The following is a 26,910-nucleotide window of genomic DNA, read 5'->3' as shown; positions in this document are numbered from 1 at the left end:
CTTCGAGGGAAAATGTTAAGTAGAAACCTCCCATCCATGAACGCTGGCCCATTATTTTCTAATTACAATGCATTTAGATCCTCCAGTAGGCATGCATGATTATACACAACGCCATTTGAATGTGTACACAATGGAGATGTTCCTAAAGCAAGCAGTTATGAAACCTAATGGCACTGTGTGAGTAGCCTTAGTATTCTTTGTGTCTTTACGTGTTCTACTCTGCAATGTATTCACCAAACATAAAGGAAAAAGATGAGGAATGGATGGCAGATGTGCATAAGGAACATAAAATAGCAAAACCAAGAACACAATAATACAGCCACTGGTCAATATCATTTATTCCAAAGACTATTTTAGGCTGAAAGTGATCACAGCAGCTTATTTTACATTTCATTGCTTTTGTCGGGATCAAGACAAGACTCTACCCAACTGCAAGAGAGAGACAATGAAGATTAGAAATAAAAGCGCAAATCCATTGAACATCAAGTATCCTCGAGTGTTAAAGCTGGCAGCAGACGCTCGGATAAGCCCTCCCACATACTTAGTCTTGAGAATTTCAGTGTTTGTGTTCTTTTGAGGAGTTTGCATTGCATAATACCCATGTGGCCGGCCACAACAATCTGTAGATTAAGCCCAGCAAAAATATGTATTAGAACTCCCTGCCTTTACGACTAACAGTTTCACAAGTGCATTCGAAAAACAATTCCCTCATAATTTGAGCTTTGTAAAAACAAAACAGCAATCGTTTCTTGATGAAAGCACCCATAGTCAACATTAGAAGTGGATTAACCAGGAGAAGAGAGCTGGAGATGTACAATAGGTCTTTGAAACAGCCTTCATATGCAATTGTCACAGCAGAGCCAAACATATGAAATCTTCATTTTAACAGTGTGCGTAAGAAAATAATTGCTTTATTTATAGATAGTGTGAAATTAAGCACACTTAAAAGCCTGGGACAGTATGGTTTAATCAACCCCCTTGATTCATGCTCTCAATTCACATTGCATCTGAAAGCAAGGCACATTAAATACATTCCCTTATTACTCTATAAATGCAAGTGGCCAAGCAGACAAAACACAAGTAATAAATTAATAGTAATAAAAACACCAACTGCACAGACAGATACAGAAATTAAAAGCCAGCATCAAATACAACACGCCATTCAGCTTAATAAAACGCAAGACAATAACATTTCTTGGAACCAATCACATGCACCTAGAATATTTAAACACATTTACTGTTGATTTGTATCTCATTTGACGTTGACTAAATTAATCTAATAAATATCTAGCATTTACAGTCCTTTTGGGAAGGATAATGTACAGATTTTGATGGCAGTGAGTGAAAAATGCAATCATTTTCCAATTACGCCTTGCATTGAGTACAGAAGTCACATTGCATTTCATAATGTAAACCATAGAACTTTGCTGAAAGTGCAATCAAAATCACAATATCCAGCAAACACTAGTATAAAACGTCTTCATGTTTTCAGCATCTAAATTGTATAAAATGGCACAGTAGTACGGTACACAGCAGATATATATTTTTTTAAAACAAACCACAAACAGTGCAAATCAAGTTTTCAGCATAGCCTATTTGAAGCAGCAGCCTACAGTATATGACTCTCTGAATCACATCTATAACATTCAGTTGTGAGATTTCCTGACTGCATCTGAGCAAAAGAGATCACATTAAAACCACCGACGAACAACATATAAATACTATGAACAAATAAATACTTCTTATTAAACATCATTTAAAAAAAAATAAAATAAATGACTGACATTTCAGCTCATACAGTAGTGGAAAAATAAAAAGTCAAGTATGATGGAAGAAAGTCTTTGAAGTAGGAAGCATGTCTGCCACATGGAGTGTACAGTGCCGTGTGTGTGTGTGTGTGTGTGTGTGTGTTTTGGCAGAGCTGCCCGCCGAGAGCTGCCAACACCATCAGGTCAGTGACTTTGGGATGACTGAAATACATTTGATTTAGTATGCCTTATGTGCTAAATGGAGGAGACGTACACATACAGGTACCTCAGTTTGATCTATTTCGACGTCCCGTATTAGAATCAAGCTCCTCTGACAGCTGCCGCCATTTCACTCTAGTCTATTTTTCGGTGCTGAGTCCAAACAGACTCGGCCCGACCCGCCCGCCCACCCATCCAGTTTCAGGGCCTGGCTCATACACCCCCCCCACTGCGGTCCACAGACACCGGCTCCCTCCGCTCCACACTCTGGTCCAGACTCTCCTCTGCAGTCTTCATTAGCATGGCGAGACGGTTGTCGGACACCTGGCCTTTCCTCACCGCGCTCATCAGCTGAGGACAGAGGTACATCCACGCATGTATAAACACATGTTCAGAGGCACTGTACACACGTATGAACGCACATACATCTGCAGTATAGAAGGAGCTCAGCGTTTACCCTATACCCATAAAGAACAAATCCACTACAGTCCTGCGTTCCCTGAAGGTCCAGGATAAGAATAAGAAATAAAAAATGGCCTTCAATCCACTACTTCCAGAACTTGGTAGAAGGCCCTTCCAGTTCCTTGGTACATTCTTCCAATTATACTGCATCAGCATGGTACTTTATAACACTGAACCAAAGGACATACAGTATACAAGGTTCACCATCTAAACCAGAAGTTTGAAATCAAAGAGTCTCCTAATTAGTTAGATTTCAACAGAATGTGTCATCAAAATGTCAGAAGCCTCCACACTTTTAACACATCCCACAAAGGCTTCAGACATCTCATACACGTAGACTCCGCTTATTACAATGACAGCTTATTGCTGATGAAGCACTGTATAGTGACAGTGTATAATACAGGGCGCCTTCTCATAATGATTCACCTCTCAGAGAGAGATTAAAAAGCCTAATGGTGTTATATAAAGAGGTGTGGCCATGTGGACAGTGACCAGAGTATATTTTTTGAGGGAACATCCATCCCAGGTTTCGGAGTGGCTTGAGATTCCCATGACCTCCTCCTTCGATAGCGGGGGTCTTATCTCTGGAGGGTCAATTACCATTCGCTTTTGCTTGATCTTGTTTGTTTAACTTGACACAGTGAAGAAAGGCCTGACATTGACCAGAATCCGCTGCATTAATGTGTTTCATGTTCTGCATTCATCATTGTCACAGAGCTGGAGAAGGCTGCCAGTGTCAAGGGGGACGGGGAAGATGGTGTGTTTGTGTGTGTGTGGTTGAGAGAGAGAGAGAGAGAGAGAGAGAGAGAGAGAGAGAGAGAGAGAGAGAGAGTGGTAGAGAGAGAGAGAGAGAGAGAGAGAGAGAGGGGCAACACTCATACACACACACACACACACACACACACACTTTCTCTCTCTGCAAAAAAAAATTCATTTAAAAGCAAAAAAAAATAAAAAAATAGTATTAGTATTAGTATTATACCTGTAAGAATTCATTCAGCTCCACTTGTCCATTTTTATTCAGGTCAACTTCACTCAGGATTTCATGGAGTGTGTTTTCATCAATCTGGACACTGATGCTCTTGTAGAAAAAAGTGAAAGGTCATTAACTACTGTAAAAGGTAATAGGTCACTAATTGAAGCCAAGGCAATATTTTCACAATATATGCATAGTCATCTTAAAATATTTTGACTGTGAATTTCACCTCCAGAAACTGTTCAACTCTACTGCCTTTAACTACAAGTGTGCAAAACACTTTATATATTGAGACATGAGAATACTGCTTATCTCAAAACTTAAACCTGAATTATATTGTTTGTTGTCTGAAGGCTTCAACTGACACCAATGATTCTTTAGCCAAAAACTCCAGAGACTAAGGATGAATACTTAAAGTAAGGATGAGCTGAGATGAGAAACTGCCTGGGTGTCTACCACTTGAGTGCATCTCACCAAAAGTCCAAAAATCATTCAGAGCAGCTCAAATGCAGAAAATATAGGCATTTCATATCAGAAGTGATGAAAGATTCTTATGAATATGTAACTTCAGTATTTGCTGGTGACGACATGTTTAATTTAGATATTGCGTTGACAGAAACTCCCACACAAACCCCACAGCAAACCCACAGCTCAATTAGTAGTGCAAGAAGGTTCTCTTAGAGAGACCTGTCACTAGCTGAATCTCTGTTTACAGGTAATCCATACACTTCCAATCAAATTGATGTGAACAGGCCTGAACTAATGACAGGACCAAATGATACGATCCTATTTGTTATACCCCAGAGGCTTGGGATCCCCACTCATTGAATGTTTCCACCACAAGTCGTTCAAACACTCACGCTGTTACTACAATACCAAAATACAGATTCTAACACGTTTATGAATCAATTTCTATGACTTTTCCATGACATTAGTTGTAATTTCCATGACCAATTTCTGTCTGAATCTAAGCTCTAAGCTCTATGTATTTTTTTCTCATTAAATAGCTGGTTATATTGCACCAAATCTTTGTTTAGCACATGTAAACAGGAAATGTATGGCTTATTATTCCTTCAAAGGTTGACAGTTCAACACCCAACTGGCTGAGAAAACATTATGAACATATCTCCATGACATTTCCCAAACTTTGTGGATGTGTACTGTATCATTTCCATGGCTTTCCCAGGTTTGACCGAAGGAACCATGACCGCAGCGATCGATGGTGAGACAGAATACTTCATTAGGAATATGATCACAGGGAAAAACAACGTAGATGTGCTGTGCCTGTGAACAGCTGGAGCGGTGGTAGTGAACTAGCATCTGCCTGAGAGTCTGAGTGTCATGGTTACTGAGCTAAAAGAGGATCATCAGCACACGGCTTCTATTAAAGGAGAGAAATCTGAAACCTCCACATCTCATAAAGGCACACAAGAGAACAAACGCCCACTAGTAATAATCACATACGGGAACACAGACACATGCATGCACACGGACACACACAGACACGCCGATCTTTACCTCTAATACTCTTTGAACATCCACAGTTGTGATGAAGCCCTTGTTTTCTTTGTCAAATTTATGGAACCTTTTCATGTATCTGTCAGCAGAGGAACGAGGAACACCTGTAAGTAGCCCTCCAGACAAGACAGGATTGGCCGCACAATTCAACTTCACATAACTTCACAACTTTTTCTTTTCAACGCACACATTTATGCATAAACCTGTGTGAAAAGGCTGCAACTTATGACATCAAAAGAGCAATGTGCATGTAACTAAACACACTGTATGCGGAATAAACAAAGTTACACAAATCCAATGTCCATGTAGAGTGTTATCAGGGAGATGATGTGCTTCAAAATCAAAATCAGTGTAATCACCAGGTACATTTTAATTAGCAGGTTACCGTTGATTTGAAAGATGTCACATAAATATAGCAAAGTAAGCAGACATTAACAGACACAATGTAGCTAGCAAGAAACAAGATACTTTACCAAGTTTACACAATCCAATAAAATCCACAAGATACGCTACATGGTTACAATATCCACCTCTGAATCCTCATGGTGCCTTACCTGTCCACCTCAGGGGGGGAGAGGGTGATCTCAGAAGTGTCAGTTAGCTGCTCGGACCGGGCCTTGTAGCCCATCTCATAGTAGAGGAAGCGCTTGGCTGCTGCCAGCTCCTCCTGCAGGGACACATGGGCAGGTGGAGGGTCATTAGAGGACATTCAATATGACAAGCGTTTATTTGTAGTAGCATATGCCAGTTTGGAGGATGCTTTTGTTCAAAGCGCCTTATAGTACCATGAGTGCATTTTTAGCATCAGTGGGCGCCGTGGGAACTGAACCCTTAATCTGGGTGGGGTATAGGACTATATAGGTGTATAGAATTACTATAGTGGGTTGTCATCCACTAACAAATCAAGTATTTGCACTCAAGCCTGAAATCCACTATATTCAGATTATCCTGCCAACAGTTTTCAAATTACGTAAACTAAGAATCAAGAACTGTTCTCCTTGGTTCTCCTTGGAATTGGACGACCTGAGATTAGTCACGTCATCATATTTGAAAGTCCCAAAACAATGAGTAGTTTGCTTCTCAGAAAAGTGCAGTAAGGAATGTAAGGAGAGCAATCTGATCCACATCTGGGCTGCACTTCAGACGTCACATTATGGAGAGAATGACAGGAAGGGCGAGGTTTCATCTAAACTCAGCAGAATCAAACTGTATCAAAAACACTACTAGGTAGGATGCTATTAATAGACCAATACAAACAAAACTCCAGACGGGAATAGAAAGATCAAAACAATACCTATTTAGTGCCCACGCAGGCAGTGTGAATGGCTTTTGTGTGGCGCTTATTATTGCAATCTCAGTGTAGCAACGGTACAGAGCAAATCTCAGTAATTAACCTATGGTAATGACAAAAGCCAATTTATGGCTCTTAAAGATCAAATGTATCTGGGTTAATGTGAGGTCAGTCTAATGCATGTGCAGGAATACCAGTGCTGGAATTGTAGTAGCTGGTTGGGAGAGATGTATTGGGAATGATGCCAGTGGGAATAATGTTGTCAAAAATGTCCATTCTAAATAGACAGTAATGCACCAGCTTGTGTCAGGTTACATTTCCATTGACTGTGAGCACAGCAGTAACGTTACACTTTGCAGTTACATTTATACACAAAATCAATGACCATGATGTGGTGAGCCTGACAGAAGACAGACACATTTTTGGTGTCATTTTTGAGTAGTTTTTAGCTACAGTTAGTCTGTGTTAGCTGTTCAATATGACAATGTCTTAGATTTAAGTGAGAAAATGAGAAAATGTCTGGGACGTTCACCTTCTTCTTCTGCTCGCTCCAGCTCAGGTTCCTCGCCATGAGCTCCACGATTCGAGGAAGCGCCTCCTCCGCCGCCTGCACGTTCAGGAAGCCCAGCCGCGTCCGCCGCGCAACCACATCAATGGCTGTGCATGCATACTCCTTTATAGCATACTGAACCTAGAAGCAACTATGGTTAAAGAGACTATATATCTTCTGTGAACTCCAAAGATCACTCACATGTTCAATACATGATCTGATTGACAGTATTGATATGCCGCCTGCCAACCTCGCTCTCGATGTAAGGAAATTCCGACACGAGGCGCTTGCCAACAATGGGCCACCTCTTCCCGGTCACGTGGGCCATCTTGGCCACTTCGTAGGCTCTGCCTCCGTAGGTCGAGGCCAGATGTTGGGCCACCTGGACACAGTGACAGACACAACAGGCATTAGCTATTCAGCCAGACTCCAAACACAGCCCACTGACAGATCAGGGCTCCTAGGGAGTTACGCTGCATTTAAATAGCACCTTTTGATATTAGATCAATACGACGGATTAACAGTCAAGTCACTCATGGGGAGATGCTGAGGGGAGACAGCATGCTTTGACTGTGATACATTATGTGCCAGAACTAAACAAAGAAGTTATTTCAATTCCAATGGTTTTGTTACTTTTTTCACAAAAGGTCAAGCGCTGTCAAAAATATCAGCATATTGACCTTTTTAAACATTCCAGAAACATTGGGATCATAGATTATGCTTTCTTCTCCTCTTTCTTACTAACAAAGGGTTAAAACTCATTCACACCAAAGTCGCAGGGGGCTGCAACTCTCTGTGCTTGTCATTTGCAGGTCATTGTACAGTTCATTTGAAGTCTAACATGGCATGGACTGTCCTGGTGATATGTGTGTATTGTCAGGAGGACAGAGAGACGGCGTAGGATGACAGCAGGCTCTGTTAACACTTGAGTGGATCCACTCAGCTCTCACACACTGGTGGCTAATTCACTCGCTGGCCTACATGAACACTTGTCTCATCATCATCATCCGTGTTTGCTGTCCAGCTCAGAAACTCGCTAAAGATTTCTATGAATGTTATTGAATCTTTTAATCTTGTTTTATCTGTGCACGCACCTACACATATTAAGAGATACACACTTGACCTAGTGCTGTTAAGACTGTTAAGACTCTGGATTTTTGTGTCCACTTTTGTGTTTTTTACTCTGTCTCTCCTAGAAAGTTTTCTGAGGCTTTTATGGCAGCTGCCCTGACATTATCTACCGCAGAACTGCTGTCCAATACTGAGGAGCCGGTTTCCCTTTTTAATAGCACATGCGTTACTATCCTTGACTCTCCCCTTATAGGGATAAGAAGGCGAATACAAAAGATCGGCCTTGGCTCATTGAGAACACTCGGGCCTTAAGGACAGCGAAGGAGAGCTGAATGAAAATGGAGGGCAAATAAGCTACGGGTCTTTTTAGACATTCGAAAAGCAATATATTGATATGCAAATTAGCACATGACATCATCTGGTAACTTCTATCGACTTTCTGAGCAGCAAATAACTACTACTTCCTTGGCAACAGTTGGCAACACTGCTTGTGTGTAGAATTTCAGAGAATTTCACCGCAACGAATTACATAAGGAAAATGTATCAATCACAGAAATAACGATTTATTGACTACTATGACAGGGGTGGGTGTGGGCCAGAAGAGGACACATACTCGCACACTCGCAGAAATTTTGGTTAAGCTTTGCCTGATTTCGAACCAGGAAAAACCCTTAAGAATTATCACAATCCAAGGTTTCTGTTCAATGTTACAGACTCTGTCATCAGCCCCTCATAATGAACCTGCATTCTGTCAACCGACCTGAAGCCAGCTGCCAGAAATTTGGGTGTAATTTTTGATGCTGAATTAAGCTTTGATGTACAGGTAAAGAGAGTGGTGCAGTCTTTAAAACAAACGCTAAAATTAAGACATTTTTATCATTTAGTAATCTGGAGAAAGTCATTCATGCTTTTATTTTGTTTATAATACTGTAACTCTTTATTTCTGGCATCTTTTACCCCTCCAGCAGATTTTAACTGGTACAAACAGGCAAAATCACATTACTCCAATTCTGGCATGTCTTTACTCGTTACCTGTTAGGTTTAGAATTGATTTTAAGATTTTACTGATCACTTTTAAAGCATGGTTAGGTCTGGCCCCAGGCTATATTGCAGACATGTTAATCCCCTATGAGCCAGTGTGCATCCTCATATTCTCAGGCAGGGCCCTTCTGGCTCTTCCAAAGTCTCGGCTTAAGACTAAAAGGTGACCGAGGTTTTGCCATCAGGGCCCCTTGGCTTTGGAACGGCCTGCCTGAGAAGCTTAGGCTGCCAGAATCGGTATCATCTTTTAAATCACTTCTTAAAATCTATTTTTCTAGACCTAATTTTATGTGATGTCTTTATTATTTTTACCCTCAGTGTCTTGCTCCGTGTTCTCATCTCATTTTTTTGGATTGCTAAGCACTTTGTAAACTGTGCTTTAAAAAAGTGCTATACAAGTACAGTTTATTATTACAATCACTATATTATCATTGGGATGTCAGCGTTCTGATATCACAATTATCTTCTTTTTTTGTGCAAAACCAATTTAGAAACAAAGAACCATGAGCTGGGCCCAACTGATGTTTAAGATATTAAATGTCTATCTATATGTTATATAATTAGCATATAGTAGCAGTGGTTTGGGTTCAGATTACCTATGATAGTTCAAAGGTAAAAAAAATAAACACAAATTATACCACCTCCACCTCTAGGCCGTAGTCCTGCACCAGTCGGATGTACATGGTTGGCGTCCAGTCTTTGGCCCCCTCTAGCATCAGGCCCACGGTCCGACTGCGTCCGGCCGGCAGACTGTGGGCCTTCACCGCAGCATCCAGCGTGTGCTCAGCCATGGAGCGGTAGGTGGTCCATTTGCCCCCTGCAGCATTCAGAAAGTGATATTACCACATGCAAACAGATCGTCTGTTCATGTTCAGGCTTCCAACTCCGTTATACAAATAACTTTCAGGACGTGTGCAAGGAATATATAAAGAAGGAAGGGATAATACATCATTACAAGGCACATTAGTGACCATGGGAGCCAAACTGAAAAGCTTTCAGCGCAGTTACCGTCGTGGTGAATGGGCAGACCACTGTGTGTTTTACAGAATAATCAATCCAGGCAATGGAGCCGTTGGTTATTTATTATGTGGCGCTAACTATCCTTTTGTGTATTTTCTAAGAACAGGTTCTTTGATGGCTTTGTCAATTCTTTCATGTATTTTGATAACAATAGGTGCATCTGCTAATACTGAAATAACATGATCGAGATCGCTCCTAGACCTAAAATAATAAATCAGTGCGCTCAAAAAACAAATTAACCTGACAGCCATTAAATACTAGCAAACTGATAACTCTAATAACAAATCACTATGCAGTGAAACAGGTAAACAGGCCGTTAAACACCGTTAAATTGCACTGTAAGGTTTTCAGTTTGGCTGCCATGTACGCCCATATGCTGCACAGTGTCTACATTTCTATGCACAGAGAATTATGTTGTCAACCTGGTTCCTCAAGTAACCAGGTTGCATGGTCAACACATGCAAATGTCATAACTTTATTAGAATAACATGAGTAAGCACGTTCTTTGATTATGAGAAACTCAGTTAAGATGCCTGGCTTACTCCAATATTAAATTAATTGCTGTGGCATGTAAACATCTTACTCTTTTCACTTTTGTTCTTTTTTCCGATTTGCACGGCGTTATAGGTACATTTTGATGTCAACAAAAAAACTTGCAGCCAGCAGTACTTACTATTACTACTACAATTGGGATAATAATTTCTTTCCCATGTATAAGAAGTAACCTACTATTGTTCAATGAAAGAGGGAGGAGGTAGCTGGCGTCCGCACCTTTTCATACTTTTTTTTTTTTTGCTGGCAGACCCTTTTCTGTGTGTGTGTGTGTGTGTGTGTGTGTATGTGTGTGTGTGTGGGTGGGGGCAGGGGGTGGGTGCCCACAGGTGGGTGTAAATATTCTGTTCAATAGTTTAGTCATAGCAACAGCGATATTCAGTCGGAGGGTATAAAAGTGCATGTAGTGTAAACACCTTAACCTGAATAAGACATTAACCAGAGTATGGCTGATAGCCAGGTTACTCCATGCAAATAGCCAATGATGTTTCTGGACCTTCTTTCACTACAGATTCCCTGGACTTTTCCAGGCTGTTATTGAATAAATTACACCAGAACATGCACTAAAAGGCAAAGCGTGTATAAGTCATGAACAATGACTAAAGTATATACAGTAATCAAATTTAATAACCATATTTTTCTTAATTGTAATGCACAGACAGTAGTTTCACTGTAGTAACTCAGAATATGAAGTGATGACAAAGTATAAAATTATCACTTTCGTTGTTGAAAGATACCTTTTAAATGCTTATTTCTGAGAGAGAAATAATGTAGGTCTATTTCCATCATTTCCATTATGCTACAATTTCCCTCCTTGAACGTAATGTGAATCATTTTTTATGACTAAGAAAATGTGTGTGGACTTCACAAAATCTTTGTTAAACTTGAAGAGAATTGGAACAGAATAAATTTGATATAGAGCTGTTTTTGGGAAACAACTGGTTTCTAGGTTTTCACATCTACACGTACACAAACACATGCACACACATGTACGCATTACAACGCACACCTTAATGGTACTTTTAATAGTAAATACCTTAATGGTAAATTTTACCTTAAGTGAAAGACAATCCAGAGACACCTTATGTAGTAGGTTTTGTGTTTAAATTATGAAAAACATAAGGAAATCTGTAAATTGTGGCGATAACACGTCAAAACACAAGATGACACGGACAAAAAACACCATTTCTAAATCCGCAGATGTATTCTATATACTCTCTAATACTTGCAGCTGGTTCCCGACCCTTTTTAGGAAGAACAGGCATGAAATTGCGGGTACTGAACTTCAGACAAACTTCTCACCTTGTCGCACTTGAATAAACTTTATATCTCTGGATATCAATATGTCTTTTATTCTGATCAGGAGCAAAACACTAGCACTAAGAGTTTTTGCGTTTTCTGTTGTTTTTATGCTGCCTTGTGGTAGCTCATTTAATACACCTTATGGAATTTTAAAGGATTTAAAGGGAAAATAACTGATAAAATGTCTTTGGTGCTGTATTAACATAGGAAGTGGGACTAACCGGCGATGGTAACCAGTCCACTGTCGCTGATGTTGACAATGTGGTTCCTGCAGATCGACTGTGTGTCCTTGGAGTTCGGGTCTGTGACTAGAGGACGGATACCACTCCAGGCTGCCAAGACATCTCCTCTTCTCACTGCACCAGACAAACACAACAGGGACAAGCATGTTAGCAAATGCAAACACAAATACGTGGGAATCTATGGTATGAAGACACACACGTCTTGTGGATATATGCAACGCAGGCGTATACATGCGTGCATACACACACACACACACACACACACACACACACACACACACACACACAGAGGAATTATTGCATTTCAACACACAACCCTTGAAGAGAGATGTCTCCATCTCTCCTCTCTATTTCACTACCACAGCAGGAAAATAAATGAGCTCCAGCTGCTGCTCCTCAACAATCCACTTTCCTTATATCGTAGTGACATATAAAGAATTAAATATTAATACGCTGTTGTGTATCGATTGAAAAAATACCTGCCACTATAATGGGCTGGTTGATATTTCTGAATAAAACAATGACAAACTCGTTACCAAAGGGCATTTTTTAAACATTCATGACAGTTGAGTAGCTGTGGAGCAGAAGGCCTCACATGGGCAATAAAAAGCGTGCAGATGAAGATAATGCCCATTTATAGCTGTACAAAATGAAAGTTATGCATGATAAACAATGTCTCTTGAGCTGTATTAACCTTGGAAGACCTGCCACAATGGATTCAACAGTCCAATTGATTATCTTGATGGCTGAAAACGTTGGAATGGTTCAACTAATCCTCATCCTGAACCCTTACAAGTCAATACAGTGTACAGTTCATACTGTATGAAGACAATATAACACGTCTAATGGAAATTATTACAGCGAACAAAGGAGAGACGTCCTTTGAGTGATTCGGGATGTGAAGGCTAAAAGATTTCTAAGACTGAAAATATTCGGCGAAAAAAACGTTTTTCCATTCTTTGATTCCAAGAGACCGAGTGAGCCACACTGATGCCTCCTTTGTTAGGCTGACTCATGATTGGGGAATGGAACTGTTGTGTGGTGTGGAAAGATTTCACCACAAAGACAGAAAGAGAGTCCACTTCAGACTGCAGGAGCAGAACAAAGAGAGCCCAGTCTTTAAAACATACCAGTCCAGTCAGCAGAGAGCAGAGTAGACTCGAGTCCAGTGCAGTGGAGTAGGGATCTGGAGCTCGATGTGTGTATCACTAGTGAGGCTGGTGTGACTGTGAGAAGCCATGGAGACCCCACTCCCTTAAGGGAAGGACTGGGGGGGGGGACACACTGGCTGTCCACTGCAGGGCCGGTCGGTCTTCTGAGGTGTCACCGCCATACAATGTGACAAACCCCTCCGGTGTGACCCTTCCACACCCCCCCGTCCCCTCCTCCCACCTTCTCAGATGGATGAGTGAAGACCCCGGTCCGGGCGCCACCACAGGCAAGGACGGAGACGCCGTGGAGTCCGCCAGTCACGGCTTCTCGCTCCATCACTTCACACTTATATCCCCCCCGCACTTCCCTCCTTCTTCCTCCCTCTTTCTTTTTTGTTCTCAGGCCGCAGGGTCTCTCTGCTCATTTTGTGACCACAGGACTTTACCAGGGTCTCGCCCAGACATACGCCACATGTCACCCCGCCGTCCGCGGCCACGCTGCCTGAAGCCGGACGCTAGTCTGAGGCCTGAGCTGGAGAACCGCTGTGACACATCCCCAACAACTCTTCCTCTGTCTGCTCTCTCTCTCTCTCTCTCACTCTAACTTATCTCTGTCTCTATTTATCCATCTACCTCTCCCTCTCTCTCTCTCTCTCTCTATCTATCTATCTATACCTGTCTCACTATCTCTCCTGTGTACTTTACAGTAGATCGAATGGACGACATCAGCTTACTTTTTCCTCCATTTTTTCCCTTTAGCATATAGAAGGCAGAGCTAATATTGAGGAATGCAGAAAAAAACCTCATGGACTAATCTTGTGCTGAGTACAGCCATGATAATGATGATGGATTAGAAATAAGGCAGTGCATTGGGATTACAGTGCTATTAACTGGCCAGGGGAGGAGGATGAGGAGGCAGACCGGTATCAAGCTAATCAATCAAATAATCGGGACAAGCCCTTGTCTACTAGAAACAATTAGACCACTTCTCCAAAATCAATAGCCCTGCATTCTGTTTAGATACCCACTGGTCACTCATTCAATAAAGCCTCCATGGGTTTTGATAAGCCTGCCAGTCGGCAAGGGCCATTTGAGGCTCCGAGTGGGAGCAAAATACATCAAAGAGGCTCCAGGAAGGCCTCATAAAGATTGCAAATCGAAAACAATATAATTTAATGTGGTAAAGGTTATTTTTCCACCTGTTCATTATCAAATGTCTCATGCGAAGGCACTGGCATAAAGGGGAAAAAATCTATTTTGTCTTGAGTGTTTGGGGAAAACAGGAGGGACATGTATTATATCTAAAGGAAAACAAAATAACGATGGAATCAAAGGGGTTCATAAAGTTGCTCTGAGAAATAGTCCTGGTGGTGGAGGTGTCTCCTGTTTCCAGCGCAGCTCCTATACATAATTAAAGCAGGAATTTGTATCTGTCTGCACTCTGTGGCCTCCTGATGAATTAATATCTGGTAGAAGTCCTACACAGCCATCAGATTAGCTCATTTATTTCTGTCAGCTGCTTGCTCTATCAGCTATTTGTAAATCAGAGGGGGGGTGTGGGGGTGTGTGTGTGTGTGGGGGGGGTGGTGTTGAGATTGTTGGACGTGTATTTATTATCATAAATGGCTGTTATGAATTAGGTCTGATTCAAACGTCCAGGCTATAGTGCCGCAAGTGTAAGCGCACAGTGATGAGTCATTTTTTTTTCCCTGTGAGAAATGTTATGTTGACATTGTTGCGCTAGTTATACCTTAAGCATCACAGCCTTTCCCTGCATACACCGACGCAAGATTGACTGCAGACACAAAATCATGTGCGGGATATGACAGCTTCACATATAACGTTATGGAAAAGACAAATACTTGTTGATCTAACTGTGATCCATTATCAGTTAAGTATAATTTCGAGATACTATGAGGATATCGTACAAAAAAGAAACACACCTCCTGAGTAGCCTAGAGGTCAAGACCAGGTATGTGTGTGTGTGTGTGTCAGTGTGATAGTCACCTTCTACGTCAGGACTGAGGTAGTTGCGGACCTCGGTCAGGATGAAGTTGATGTCCTCCTCCACGGGGATGGGGTGCTGCGTGATCTCTGTGGGTGTGTCTGTCGTCCCGGCGATGGTCATCCTCTCCCAGGGCAGGAAGAAGATGACGCGACCGTCGCTGGTGGCGGGGTCCAGGAGCCCCATGTTGTCGGGACTGGAGGTGTGCGCGCGCGTGTGTGTGTGTGTGTGGGAGGGTGCCGGGGTAGGGAGGGGAACAAACAAGACGACTGCATTAACCTTTGGTCTGCTGGGGAGGGGAGGGCACGAGCGGGCCGGCTGGTGGAAGGGACACCCCATAATCAGGCTCCTGTCAGCGCTGTTTCCAGGAGATTAATTCAGCTGGTTTCAATTCCAGCCACTGCTCCCCTTGCCTCAACCCAGAGTGCACATATTGTCCTGTTTAAAACACATGCACGTGGCACTGACTCAATTTAACACAGGAATAGCAGAGGGGGGAGGTTGGGTCGCGGGAGTAGCCTTCCCCCCCTTGCAAACACAAATAACATGCATCAACAAGAAAGCAGAAATCCCAGATCCGGTAGAGGCAGAGAGGAATCCAATCAGAAAGTCCATTTGCACCCTCCGCCATGGGAAAATGTTTGATCAGGCTGGGCTCTGTTCAAAAATCTGGATGTACCTCTAGATAAATCACACACAATATCCCAGGTTTGCCTGATGTTGCAGATCTAACTCTAACATTGACTACTAACAGCACACCATGATACTCCTCAGCACCACTGAGCACCTGCTCTGATCCAGCCATAACAGCAGAGACAGTAAGACCAGCCAGACAGCGCCTGGTTGTTGTGGCCGGATCTGTTGCCAGGGTCTGTGGAGTCTCTACTGGCGCTAGCTAATGAATTGATGAGACGGCAGCGCTAAGGAGCAGGTGATACAGGGGGACAGTGACAGAGACGTAGGGGCCTGCCGTTAGTTACCTGTAATAGCCTGGGATGACGATGTGCACCCCAGCACTGGGCTGACAGATGTTGGGGTTCTTCTGATCATCCATTTTGCGCAGCGCGTCCGTAAAAGGTCCCGTGGCATTGATAACACATTTGGCTCTGACATCAAATTCCTGCCCTATGAAAGAAAACAGCATCAATCACCAGGGGCTATTCATCTGTGGCTGGTGACAAGCCGGATTATTAATTTATCAGCGAACACCCCCCTCTCTCCGTAATAGAGTGGCTCGAGTGTGTCCATGGGAGACTTCCCAGGATTGTAATTAATAGGAAACAGACATACCTAATTTCCCTCTCGCCTCTTTGTGTCACAGAGTAGCTCAGGAGGCAGTGACTGAGCGAGTCTTTTGAAAGTGTGGAAGGGAAATGTTTGTTAATGTGATGCTTGATGTTGACGAGCTATATAATGGGATGCATATCAAAAGATACCGTGAGGATAGTAAATGATGTTTTGACAACGAGTTGAATGACGGACTACCCTTCTAATTTGACATGTGACGCTGACATGTTTGTTTGAATTTCCCATCATAAGCTTGTAATAGGCATTTTTGCAAGGAAGAAAAAAAAGGGAAAAAAAGACAAAGAAAAAAGAACTGACAACAAAACTGTGTTTCTATTATCCTTACAGTTTAAGCCCTCTCTCTGTGAGGCCTCCCTCTCACATAATGAAAAGTGAGACATCTCTTCTGAGAGCACACTTCCGTCTTTAAAAACATCAGGGGGTAGTCATGTGTTGAGATCCTCAAATCTTGGTTATTCATGAAATGTTTCAGAATACCATCTTTTACCCTTAACTGCTTTATTCTTCCAAAGCCGGCCCTATGCATGACATTTAAAAGGTAAGTAAGGCCATTTGGAGTACGCTAATTCCGTCTTATGTCCCTCCCTACCAGATCTGAAGCAGCCCTCTACACCATAAAACGCTTATAAAATATTAAAAGCCCCTGCATTAGATGTGCTATGACTATGTGCAAACTAGCACTGAATAAGAGGTGCAGGGAGGGCCCCTGTTGTGAGGGCTGGGGAGAGTGGGAGGAAGGGGGAGGCAGGAAGGAAGGAAGCGGCTTTTGTTGGATTTACCTGTGATCACGTCCCTGCAGTGCGCTCCGCAGACCCTCTCCTTCCCCGTCTGAGGGTCTGCCCTCTTCAGTAGGTGCACCACTTCAGTGTAATTGGCTATGGCAGCCCCATACCTGGCAGCAGTGAGGGCGATGGCGAGGTTCATTCGAGCATCGTTGTGTTGTCCTGCAGCGGGGGGACAGGACCAGAGCAGGGGGATGTGAGTCACCCCGAGCCTGTGACTGGTGGTATGGAAGTGTGTCGGAACCGATATGTCACATCTGTCCCTGTCACTTTGCATCAGCGCGATGGCTGCTCCGGCCACACAAGGAGCACACTTAAAGCCACAGTGGCCCTTTGGCCTGAGAGCGGGCCCCAGCCGCCCCTCCCTCCCTCCCCTCCCCTCCCCTCCCCTCCGCGCTTCCACCACCCCCTCCCCTTTCCTGCACTGGGAAGGGGAATTGGAGGGGGGTGGGGGTGGGGGTGGGGGGCTGCTGCTCAGGAAAAGGCAGGGAATGTGGGGATAAGGAGTAGGCGGGTCACAGCCTTAAATATACCAAGAGTAACAGAAGTAGGAATTTACAAACCTGTTCTTTGATAGCGCGTGCCTATTTTGTCCTCACGTGTGACACATGCTAGAGTGCGATTCCTGCCTTTAGAGGAGAGGACGCTCATTTGCTACTATAACGTGTGTCACCATGGTGTGTGTGCTTCATCCTACATGCTCAGAAGGCAATTAGGTTCTTAACATAACACTAATTTCCACACGCAGATTACAAAGTCAAAAGAGGATAAAAACAAGTTAACGTGAATCAATGACATGCTACCTTTTAAAACGAAAAACACAAAACAAAACATAAAATGATGGGATTGAATTGAAAAAAATCACTTCCACTCCCGGTAATCACATTTTTCAACATGCGAATGTGAAGGGAAAGAACTGACAGGCAGCTGATCTGCTTGTAAAGCTGAAGATCCCTCGGCAGAATCCTTTTAATGAACAGAGAAATCTAGTATCAAGATTTATGGATTAATCCCTCTTCCGCTTTAAAATACCAGAGATCTATATTCAGAGTCACAAGGTCACAAGTTTTGTAATTTAAATGAAAGGGTCTAAAAGGTGACAAATGAACAAAGCCCAGTTTCATTAGGAAGTGATTCTTATGTACATCTTTGAAGATTTATTGCTGGACAATCCCTTGGTTCAAAAGTAAAGAGAGAATAGAGATGATTAATCACTTTTAATGTTGGTGTCTCGGGTGACTTTCTTTCTATTTGTTATTGCCAAGGAAGTTCAAGTCCTCATTGTTGGCCGGGGAAAATGTTGCTACTTTGCAGGAATGAGCAGGGTCCTTTGTGCCCTGATTTATTTTACGTTTGAGCGACTTGAGGCAAGCTAGCTGGTGGGCTCTGCTTAATGCTACGACATGCTGGAAGCCATTCCACCACTACGGGAAATAAATAAATAAATTGAAAGCAAAAAGTAAAAAAACAAGAAAACAACAGATTTAAAGGCCACATTTTAGAATGAATTACATACAAGAGTATGCACCCTGCCATGATGTATTAGGGAGACCATGGAATCCACTTCTTCATCTCTGTAGGGTGAATGTGACCATTATAGTATGTGGTTAGCAAACTTATGCCATTGGTGTTGTGTGCGCATGAACACACACACACACACACACACGAGTATCTGGCCAGAGAGGGGCACCAGTAGGCAGTGTCTAATCCTTGGTGATTGCTGAGCCTCCCAATGACCTTTGACCCTGTGATTCACAACTCTCTGTTGTGAGCCTGTCACAGATTGGCACTGGGCAGAGAGCCGGAGCATTATCACTACATTAAATGTCAGGAATTCAAGGATTAGTCAGATCATGGGACCAGGATTTATGAATGAGTAGCATAGTAAGGCTATAATAACCTGACACGCTGACGAAGATAACAATAATGATGATGATAATTATCATCAGCAATTAAAAGCCAAAATGGCCGAATGACGGAGCGGCGCTAAATGAGCATCACAGCTCCCCGGAGGAGAGGAGCCCCCCCTCCCAACCCGCCCCTACCTCCGCTCCGCTCACACCACCACTCGTTTCAGCCTCCTGGAGGTACAAAACTCAGTGGAGTGAGAGGAACTCTGCGGCTGGACAAAATGCTGCAAAATGACAGGGACAATAATGACAATGAATTTCATGTCTCCCAGTCATAGAGCCAGAGATGCTTGGTTGGGCTGACTTGTCCAATTAAATTGTTACAGGTACAGCGGGAGATGGAGTTATTATCCCAGATGCTTTTGTCAATTACTCCTCTGGCAAAATGGAGAAGGGCACAGATGAATGGTAGATAAACACATGAAAAGAGGCGATATTTCCTTAAAAAGATTTTAAATAGAGTGCAGCGCTTTGAAAATGATTAAGCGTATTATTTATATTGCAAGGTATTGTTAACACATGCAACACTACAGAATATTTAGAAGAAGATGCTTGCTGCTTTTGAATAGTGTGAGTTCATTAAATCCTCCATTAGGATATCTGTTTTGTCATTTCTTACTAAAAGGTACATTTGTAAAGACTAGATTTTCTGAGGCTAAAGGATGTCTACATGTTGAAACTATCTGACCATGATGGCTTGAAAAATCCTGAGGAGATGAACCCAAGCAGTCAAAGCCCTATCCCCAGTGAAGAAGGTCAGGATAGAAAATGTCATTGCCATAATGTTCCCAGTTGCATATGGAAAAAGGGGCAGAAAAGACAGCTTGAGGAAAAATTAAATATATGTGAACAGTCTGATGTTTTAATTTTTTTTTCCATGTCCCTTGCCAAACTAATAAAAAGAAAATAATTCATTAATTTTAATAATACCGTAAAAATCTATACACAAGCTTTGTATTTTATTTTATTTTTTCAGATTTTGCTGCTGTCTTAAACTAAAAAAAAGGAGAAAAACTGCTATTATAAAACAGAACAAATATAAATAGCTCTAGTATAATCCCCCCTCTCCCACTTACTTCTGCTAAATGAGTAAGGTTGACAGATCACTGCTCAGATAGCAGCCACATTCCCTCAGAAATATGTTGCCTTTTTGCAGTACATGGGAATCCACATATCCTCAAATGCTAAATGAAGTCTGACAGATAGCCTAGAGAAACAAAGTTGGGAGTTTGCAGCTACAAGGGAGACCTTGAGTGAACAGGACATGCTATGTACACCCTGGCTAACAATCAACATATGCTTTGTTTTTCTGATGCCAACACGAGGCACATATAGCCTGGAGAAAGATGGATCCTGGGACTGGTTGGAACGCAACGCCTACTGGCTATTTTCTGTTTTAAACAATGTTGTTTCTAATTTGTTTACGCTCACATAGATAGCAATTACACAGCCATGTGAGACACAGGGTATTTCACTTAGAAGGAATGCTAGAGAATTAAAGCAAAGATATAAAAATAACAATATTTAAGAGTATTTATTTTTCTAGGTGCCAAAAACACACTGTGTTCTAATGATTCACACTGTACTGCTTTCCTCTTAACACCACATTTATATAGAATTAAAATTTTAAAAGGGTTTATGCCATTTTTAGGTTATACATGATTGTGAATGACACAGAAGACTTTCAATATGTGACAAAACTCCATACATCATCCTTAAATTTGTTAATACATTCTGAGAAACTCCCTCATCACTGGACACCTCCATTATATTTTTTGTTCTAATAGTCAAATCATTAAAATTGTATTTCTCACACTACTATCATATGGGAGAGCTAACTATATATTATTTTTCTACAAGTTGCAGTTAGGTGGCTGCTCCTAGACGGAGGAGGACGCCTCCAGCTGTGATAAGTGCTCCGATTTTTAACATTACGCAAAGTGATGCATACGCTGTCACGGTGCATAGTTATGTACACAACATGCTATATAAGATTTCATGATTTGTGGCTTACCATCGTAATAGACAATGGCTCCCACCAGCTTGTCTTTCTTGAGCATGGGGAAGAGTTCGAGAGCCTTGTTCTTGCTGAGGATATAGCTGCTCTTCAAGCACTGGGCGCCTGCCACCAGGTCATACATCTTGATCCCTGCCCAGTAATATGGCAGCTGCCACCACCTTGCAATAGCATTAGGAAAAACACTACATCAGTGGGCTAAGTAACACACATTGTGGTTGACATGTTACCATAGAGTCACACTCTTTTATTCCTTATGATATTGTCTGCGTCTTACTTCTCTATGATGGTTTTTGTTGCTCTAAAAACTACTTAATTTCGTGATGGGGCTGTTCAGGATGTACTGAACTCCAGTGTGATTGATGTTAGTTGTGTCAGGCTTTGTGGGAGAGTGAGGGAGAGGGGCTGGGATGGTGACAGGCAGTATGATGAGTTAAGGCGGTGCCACGGCCCGGCAATGAGAGAGAAATCAGAATCTCCTATCCCCCTCTCAGTAATGAGCCACACCTGTACACTGCTTTAAATACCAGAGAGAAGCTTTAAATGTCAGGTGCAATTAAAGCTTATGATTCAAGGCTGCACCAATCAAATCAAGGCCCCCGAGTTCACCCAAGTCTGGGAGAGCTGGGGCGAGATGGTGCGGCGACGCCATGGACCACTCTTCCTTTACCCTACACCTCGATCGGCCTCTCAGCCCCAAGGTGATTGTCTTTAAAGTTTACTGCCATGCTGCTGAACTTCTCCATCTTCCCAACTCCATGCCTTTACCAAGGGAAAGGTTTACTGCCTTTACTGGTATATGAGGTGAAAAATGATCAGAGGATATGGAAAGCGGGGAAGGGACACAGCTCTTACTTGTACACCGGAAGCATTATGGGTAGGGGGGCCGACAGATGGGGGGCGACAGCCAGCAAATTGGAACGCTCGTGCAGGGCTTCTTTCACCATCGTGTACTGGAGGAGACAAGAGGGTCAAAATGGATCATATCCTGGAAATAAAATACATTGCAATTTTAGTTAATTTTAGTATATTTCAGTCTCATCATCTAGATACTGAAATGAAAAATCTGTGCATAACAGAATCTGTGCATATACTTGAAAATGGCAGCATTTACTTAATACGGTTTACTTTGTTTTGCTGGTATAAGAAGAATTTGTCTAATAAAAAATCAAGCTTTTGTTAGTGATTAGATGGTTTTGAGACTTGAAAACAATATAATACAGTTTTTGGGGGTAAATATTCTTGCTGACATGGAAGTCCAAAGTTCCCAGCCCAAAACACTGTTGCCTTAATTTGCCCTCTGTTTCATCTGAGGCATGTACAGTAGTATAGCCTCCACTTTACTGTCGAGCTGCTGACTAGGCAGTTGTGTTTCTTCCAATCACACTAATTGGTTTCTTCCACTGCTCACCTCCACGACCCTAGCATGTTCATACATATAGCAAAATAAGGCTCCCAAAGAAAACACAAGCTGAGAATAATGAGATTCCTCAAATACTCTGAAATGTAACAGAAAATGGTGACATTTCAGTTTGAACCCGGGTGACTCGTCTTAAACAATTCGCAGACAAAGGAGGATCCATAGGCCTTATTCCACCCATTACTTTGAAATAATCTCATGTATTAATTCACAACTTGATAACAACAGGGGTGGTACTCTGCCAAGTTGTAAGAATTCTTTTAAACAACTTCAGAAAATTCCAGGCAGGCAGTCATTCAAGGCAAACATGTCAGGGCTTCTCGTGAATGAAAAATGAACATGGGAGGGTAAATAAAGCAATATGACCAGAGGGACCAGGAATTCTGCGGATAAGTGTCAGCTGTGGAGAAAAAATGAAGCATTTACCTGTTCGTAATCTAATTTCATGATGGCTTTCTGTAGATATCGGACTCCTCCGTGAATGAGCTTGGTGCTCCGGCTGCTGGTGCCTGATGAGAAATCGTCTCTCTCCACAAGGGCAGTTTTGAGATCTGACGACGGGAACCAAGGAAACACATCAACACCGAGCTGATATTTGGCTACTTATTGTCCCAAATCTTTAGAACGGATCGGATGCTATTCACATATGCACATCCTTCCACTGCAATATTCATGATGGGAAAAATATTGTGAGGCCATACATATTCCATTGGGTAAAAACAACAATCATTTCCACCAGTATGACAGCATGAACCGCAAAAAGGAATCAAATGTTTTTACGAATATAGTTAAAGAAACCAAACTTAGAAAAGAAATCTACTGAATGTCAGTTTTCTTCAGCGTATTTTTTTTTTTGAAGGAAATTGTATGACTTCCATAACATGTTTTAACATTGAAATAGCTCTTTACTTCGACTATTAGAAGCTTCTTTGCTGTCCCAGATGGTCTGTAAATCCCAATTTTGAAAAGAAGAAAGGAAGAATAACTGAGGATTAGAAGAAGGGGAATGAAGGGGCTTCGAAACCCCCTCTACACCGCCATTAGACAGCCAGAGTACATAAAGGGGCAAAACAAATTTAAGAAGCCTCCAACCAGCAGCATAGATAATTGATTTAGTATGTAATGGTAATCGCAAGAGGATGCTCTCCCTCATTGGGAGGGAACAAAAGAGTCATCTTTTAATTTTTTGGTGATTGGACTATGGCCCATGGACGTGTTAAGGGGAGAAATCCTCCCAGTCCAAACATTGTGATGCTCTAGACATCATAGCAGACATGTGAAGCGCCTTACAGGCCAAGCCCCAGGGAGACGGCTTGGAAGAAACTCCATCACAATGGTGAGGAGGTTATGCAACATCAGGATGGAGAATACCCATTTGAGGTTGCAAGGAGGGGCTGAACAAGTGTCTGCCGTGAAAAATCCTTTCAACAAGCTGTTCCCAAAAACTGTGGCTCTTGTGCCAGATGAAAAATTGGGATTTATCCATTCTTCACTCATGAAATTGAAAGATCCATCAAATATATTCCTAGTACAGGATATAGCAATTAATTTTTTCTCATAATTTGTTATAACAACACTTAAAGTGCATATACCACATATCCTTGGGAACTGGCAGTAGCTTGAAAAATGGAGAAACGGGCTGGCCAGTATATAATAAGGTTGCCAGTTCTGATCTCCACAGCAGCTGGCAAAGTCTATGTGATGGAAATTAACAAGACGCACTCTTCCCTCCAACAGTACAAGTCTGAGGTTGTAATGAACAGTTAAGGCCCCAGAAACAACCAATGGAATCAAATTGAATGACTTGCTGCTTGGATGAACAGTACAGAGCTCCAGCTCTTTTATCCAAACCAGTGGACAAAAGCAACTTACTCCGTGTGACTGCATCTAAGGCACAACCTGAGCCTGTGGCTCCTCCTCCAACGATGAGCACATCAAACTCCTGTGTGCTGCGTAAGGCCACTAGCTGAGCTTGTCTGGATGGGAGCTCATCCATGTAGACCATGTTCACCTGTTCAGCCGCCTCCACATGCGATACTCGGGCCTATACCATCCACGCAAAACAAAACCAGTCATCCATTTCATTGTCATATGACTCCAGGGGACAGTACACATTAATAAATGTGTTTCATTATTATGCATATGTCTTCATATTCCTCATGATGGATTTAGGAAAAAAGAAACCATGCATTTTCTGAGAAAAAAAGCTGTCAGACATCATCAAGCAATAAAAAACAATAAATCACATGCTAATTTATATTCCCCTCCCCATAACATTTCAAAATATTGTCTATCTAGATTAATCATAGAATCTGCATGTGGCATGCAGAGGGACTGTATTGAGATATAAAGATAATAGGCTAATTTGACAAATAGCAAGACTTTTAGTTGCTAGAGATGGCACAAGATTATCTAAAACACACAAAACACAAAACAACAAATGACATGCATTCACAAGTTCATTGCAATTATTAGTGTCATGTACACATCCCAGACGCACCATACAATCTATAGGCTACCATTTGTCATGGAGCAGGGGCACTAGGCAACTGCACAGGATTGTAGGATGCACAGTAACTGAAATTACTCCAAGTTGTTCCTTACCCATTCATACTTTGGGACAGAGACATGGAATAAAATAGTATTACAAAACAGGTATTAACAAAATATAATGATTATGTTTCCCAAAACAATAATATAAACCATAACTATTACGCTTAGTCTAGTATACACAGAGCTGAAATATATAGTAGGACTGAAACAAAAAAAAAACAACTTATCTTAGCAATTTTTATTCATCAAACTTAATATGGAAGCTTCTTATTATATTAATAACACTCTGATAACAACACAACACAGTGAGTGTTGCTCTGAAACACTCGAGGATCTCACCTGTTTTCTCCTGTAGTCTGCCAGTTGTGTAAGGCCATAAAATACAAACAAGCCTCCACCAGCAATGACAGCAGTTCCCTTCACTGCCTTGCGGAATGCCATGCCTCCTCCTGCAACGCACAGATAGAGCCCAGTTAGTGATTAACAGGGAAAAAAAAAGAAAAGACAACAGCAAAGAATGCAGTGTAAGTAATCCGAAACAAACTACATACAGCAGGCCTAGTGCGTTAATTCGGCTGCGTTTGGAAATTAAGGATCTTATCTTTTCCTAAAGTTTGGGTGTCATTTTGAGGAGCCCGCAACTAGTACTGGGCAGACTGAGAGTCGCTTTGCTATAGTCAATAATACCATCTCAACCACGGCCCATTCAACTGGTCTGGTACCAGGTCTGGCTCGTAACACCACAACTTGGATTGTGCACTGCACTACACTGGAGCCACTAGGAGAAAAATCCTCCCATCCAGCTGCTTAAAGGAGAAAGCCATGCAGCTTAGGCAAAGCTTTAGCCAATTCCCTCATCATCCATTCTAGGACGCTTTAGTGGGACCGAATTGGAATCACAGCAAATTCTGGTACAAAAAGGAATCTCCTACAGTATGCTAACTATCAGTGGATAGCCTTGATGAAACCAGGCTTGTATCCGTGCATGATGCTCAGCCTCACTCACACCTCAACTGGCTTGGATGGAAGAAAAATGACATCGCATTGTTTTATTTCAGAGCACAGAACGTATTCCACATCTAGCCAAAACAATGAAATTATCTAGGCCTATAGCTTTTTGGGCTATGAGACAAATGTAATCAGTACATTTTACCAGTGATCTTTTAAAAGCCTAACCTTGCCCAATAGCCAATGGCAATGACATGGTATATAGGTGTCCTTAAGGTCTACATCCATAACAATTACAAAGAGATTCAGTTTAACCTATTTAGACTCATCTCAACCTTTTATAATTCAGATAGATTATTAATCAAAGAGATTGACAAAGAAACTAATGGTTTGTCTGATTTTCACTGGGGCACGATCCAGCCAGCAATTGATTGTGGCACCAGGGACACCTGCAGCTTCAGAATACATTTTCACTTTCAGGAGGGAAGAAAAAAACAGCACCATGAGGAAATATTGCCCCACGACATGAATATGCAGGGACTTGATACCAGCAGTGTCATTACTAATGTTGCTGCCAATTACAGAGCATGTCATGACACTGTGATTCATGAATATTCATCGCTGACTGATATAGACAGCAGCACTATGCGGAGGCCTCTATCCCCATTTTACTGTCTCATTGTGAATGGTGAACAGGTACCTTCATCATGCCATGGAGGCGCCTTCCAGCTGCAAGACAAGCTGTTCCATAAGGCATTGCTAGTTAACAGTGTGTTATATAAAGGTGTATAAAAGTGATGAAGTGCTCCCTGGCTCTAAAGAGC

General features: G+C 42.1%; 1 protein-coding gene across 1 annotated transcript; it reads right to left on the bottom strand.

Moving 5' to 3' along the window:
- Positions 1-2,180: 2,180 nt before the first annotated feature.
- On the bottom strand, positions 2,181-25,579 carry LOC139926625 (glycerol-3-phosphate dehydrogenase, mitochondrial-like). Its single transcript, XM_078286206.1, has 16 exons — positions 25,478-25,579; positions 24,458-24,629; positions 23,012-23,136; positions 22,021-22,118; positions 21,163-21,326; positions 17,236-17,400; positions 16,129-16,273; positions 15,151-15,344; positions 11,972-12,106; positions 9,518-9,693; positions 7,015-7,146; positions 6,747-6,905; positions 5,478-5,590; positions 4,924-5,002; positions 3,412-3,510; positions 2,181-2,318 (listed from the first exon to the last, which is right to left on the bottom strand). The coding sequence occupies exons 1-16, from the start codon at positions 25,577-25,579 to the stop codon at positions 2,181-2,183; spliced, it is 2,196 nt and encodes a 731-aa protein (XP_078142332.1).
- Between the last annotated feature and the right edge of the window lie 1,331 nt (positions 25,580-26,910).

Source organism: Centroberyx gerrardi, chromosome 10 (assembly GCF_048128805.1).
Source record: "Centroberyx gerrardi isolate f3 chromosome 10, fCenGer3.hap1.cur.20231027, whole genome shotgun sequence".
Taxonomy (NCBI): domain Eukaryota; kingdom Metazoa; phylum Chordata; class Actinopteri; order Beryciformes; family Berycidae; genus Centroberyx; species Centroberyx gerrardi.
Note: the sequence above shows the minus strand (reverse complement) of the source record. Positions and strands in the feature narration are given on the sequence as shown.

Excerpts from the sequence above, each read along its gene's own strand:
- LOC139926625 (XM_078286206.1), bottom strand. The coding sequence starts at position 25,579 with ATGGCATTCCGCAAGGCAGTGAAGGGAACTGCTGTCATTGCTGGTGGA. Across the intron at positions 15,345-16,128 it reads GTCATCCCAGGCTATTACAG|TCCCGACAACATGGGGCTCC; the intron begins GTAACTAACGGC and ends GCACACCTCCAG. Across the intron at positions 12,107-15,150 it reads CCTCAGTCCTGACGTAGAAG|TGAGAAGAGGAGATGTCTTG; the intron begins GTGACTATCACA and ends TGTCTGGTGCAG.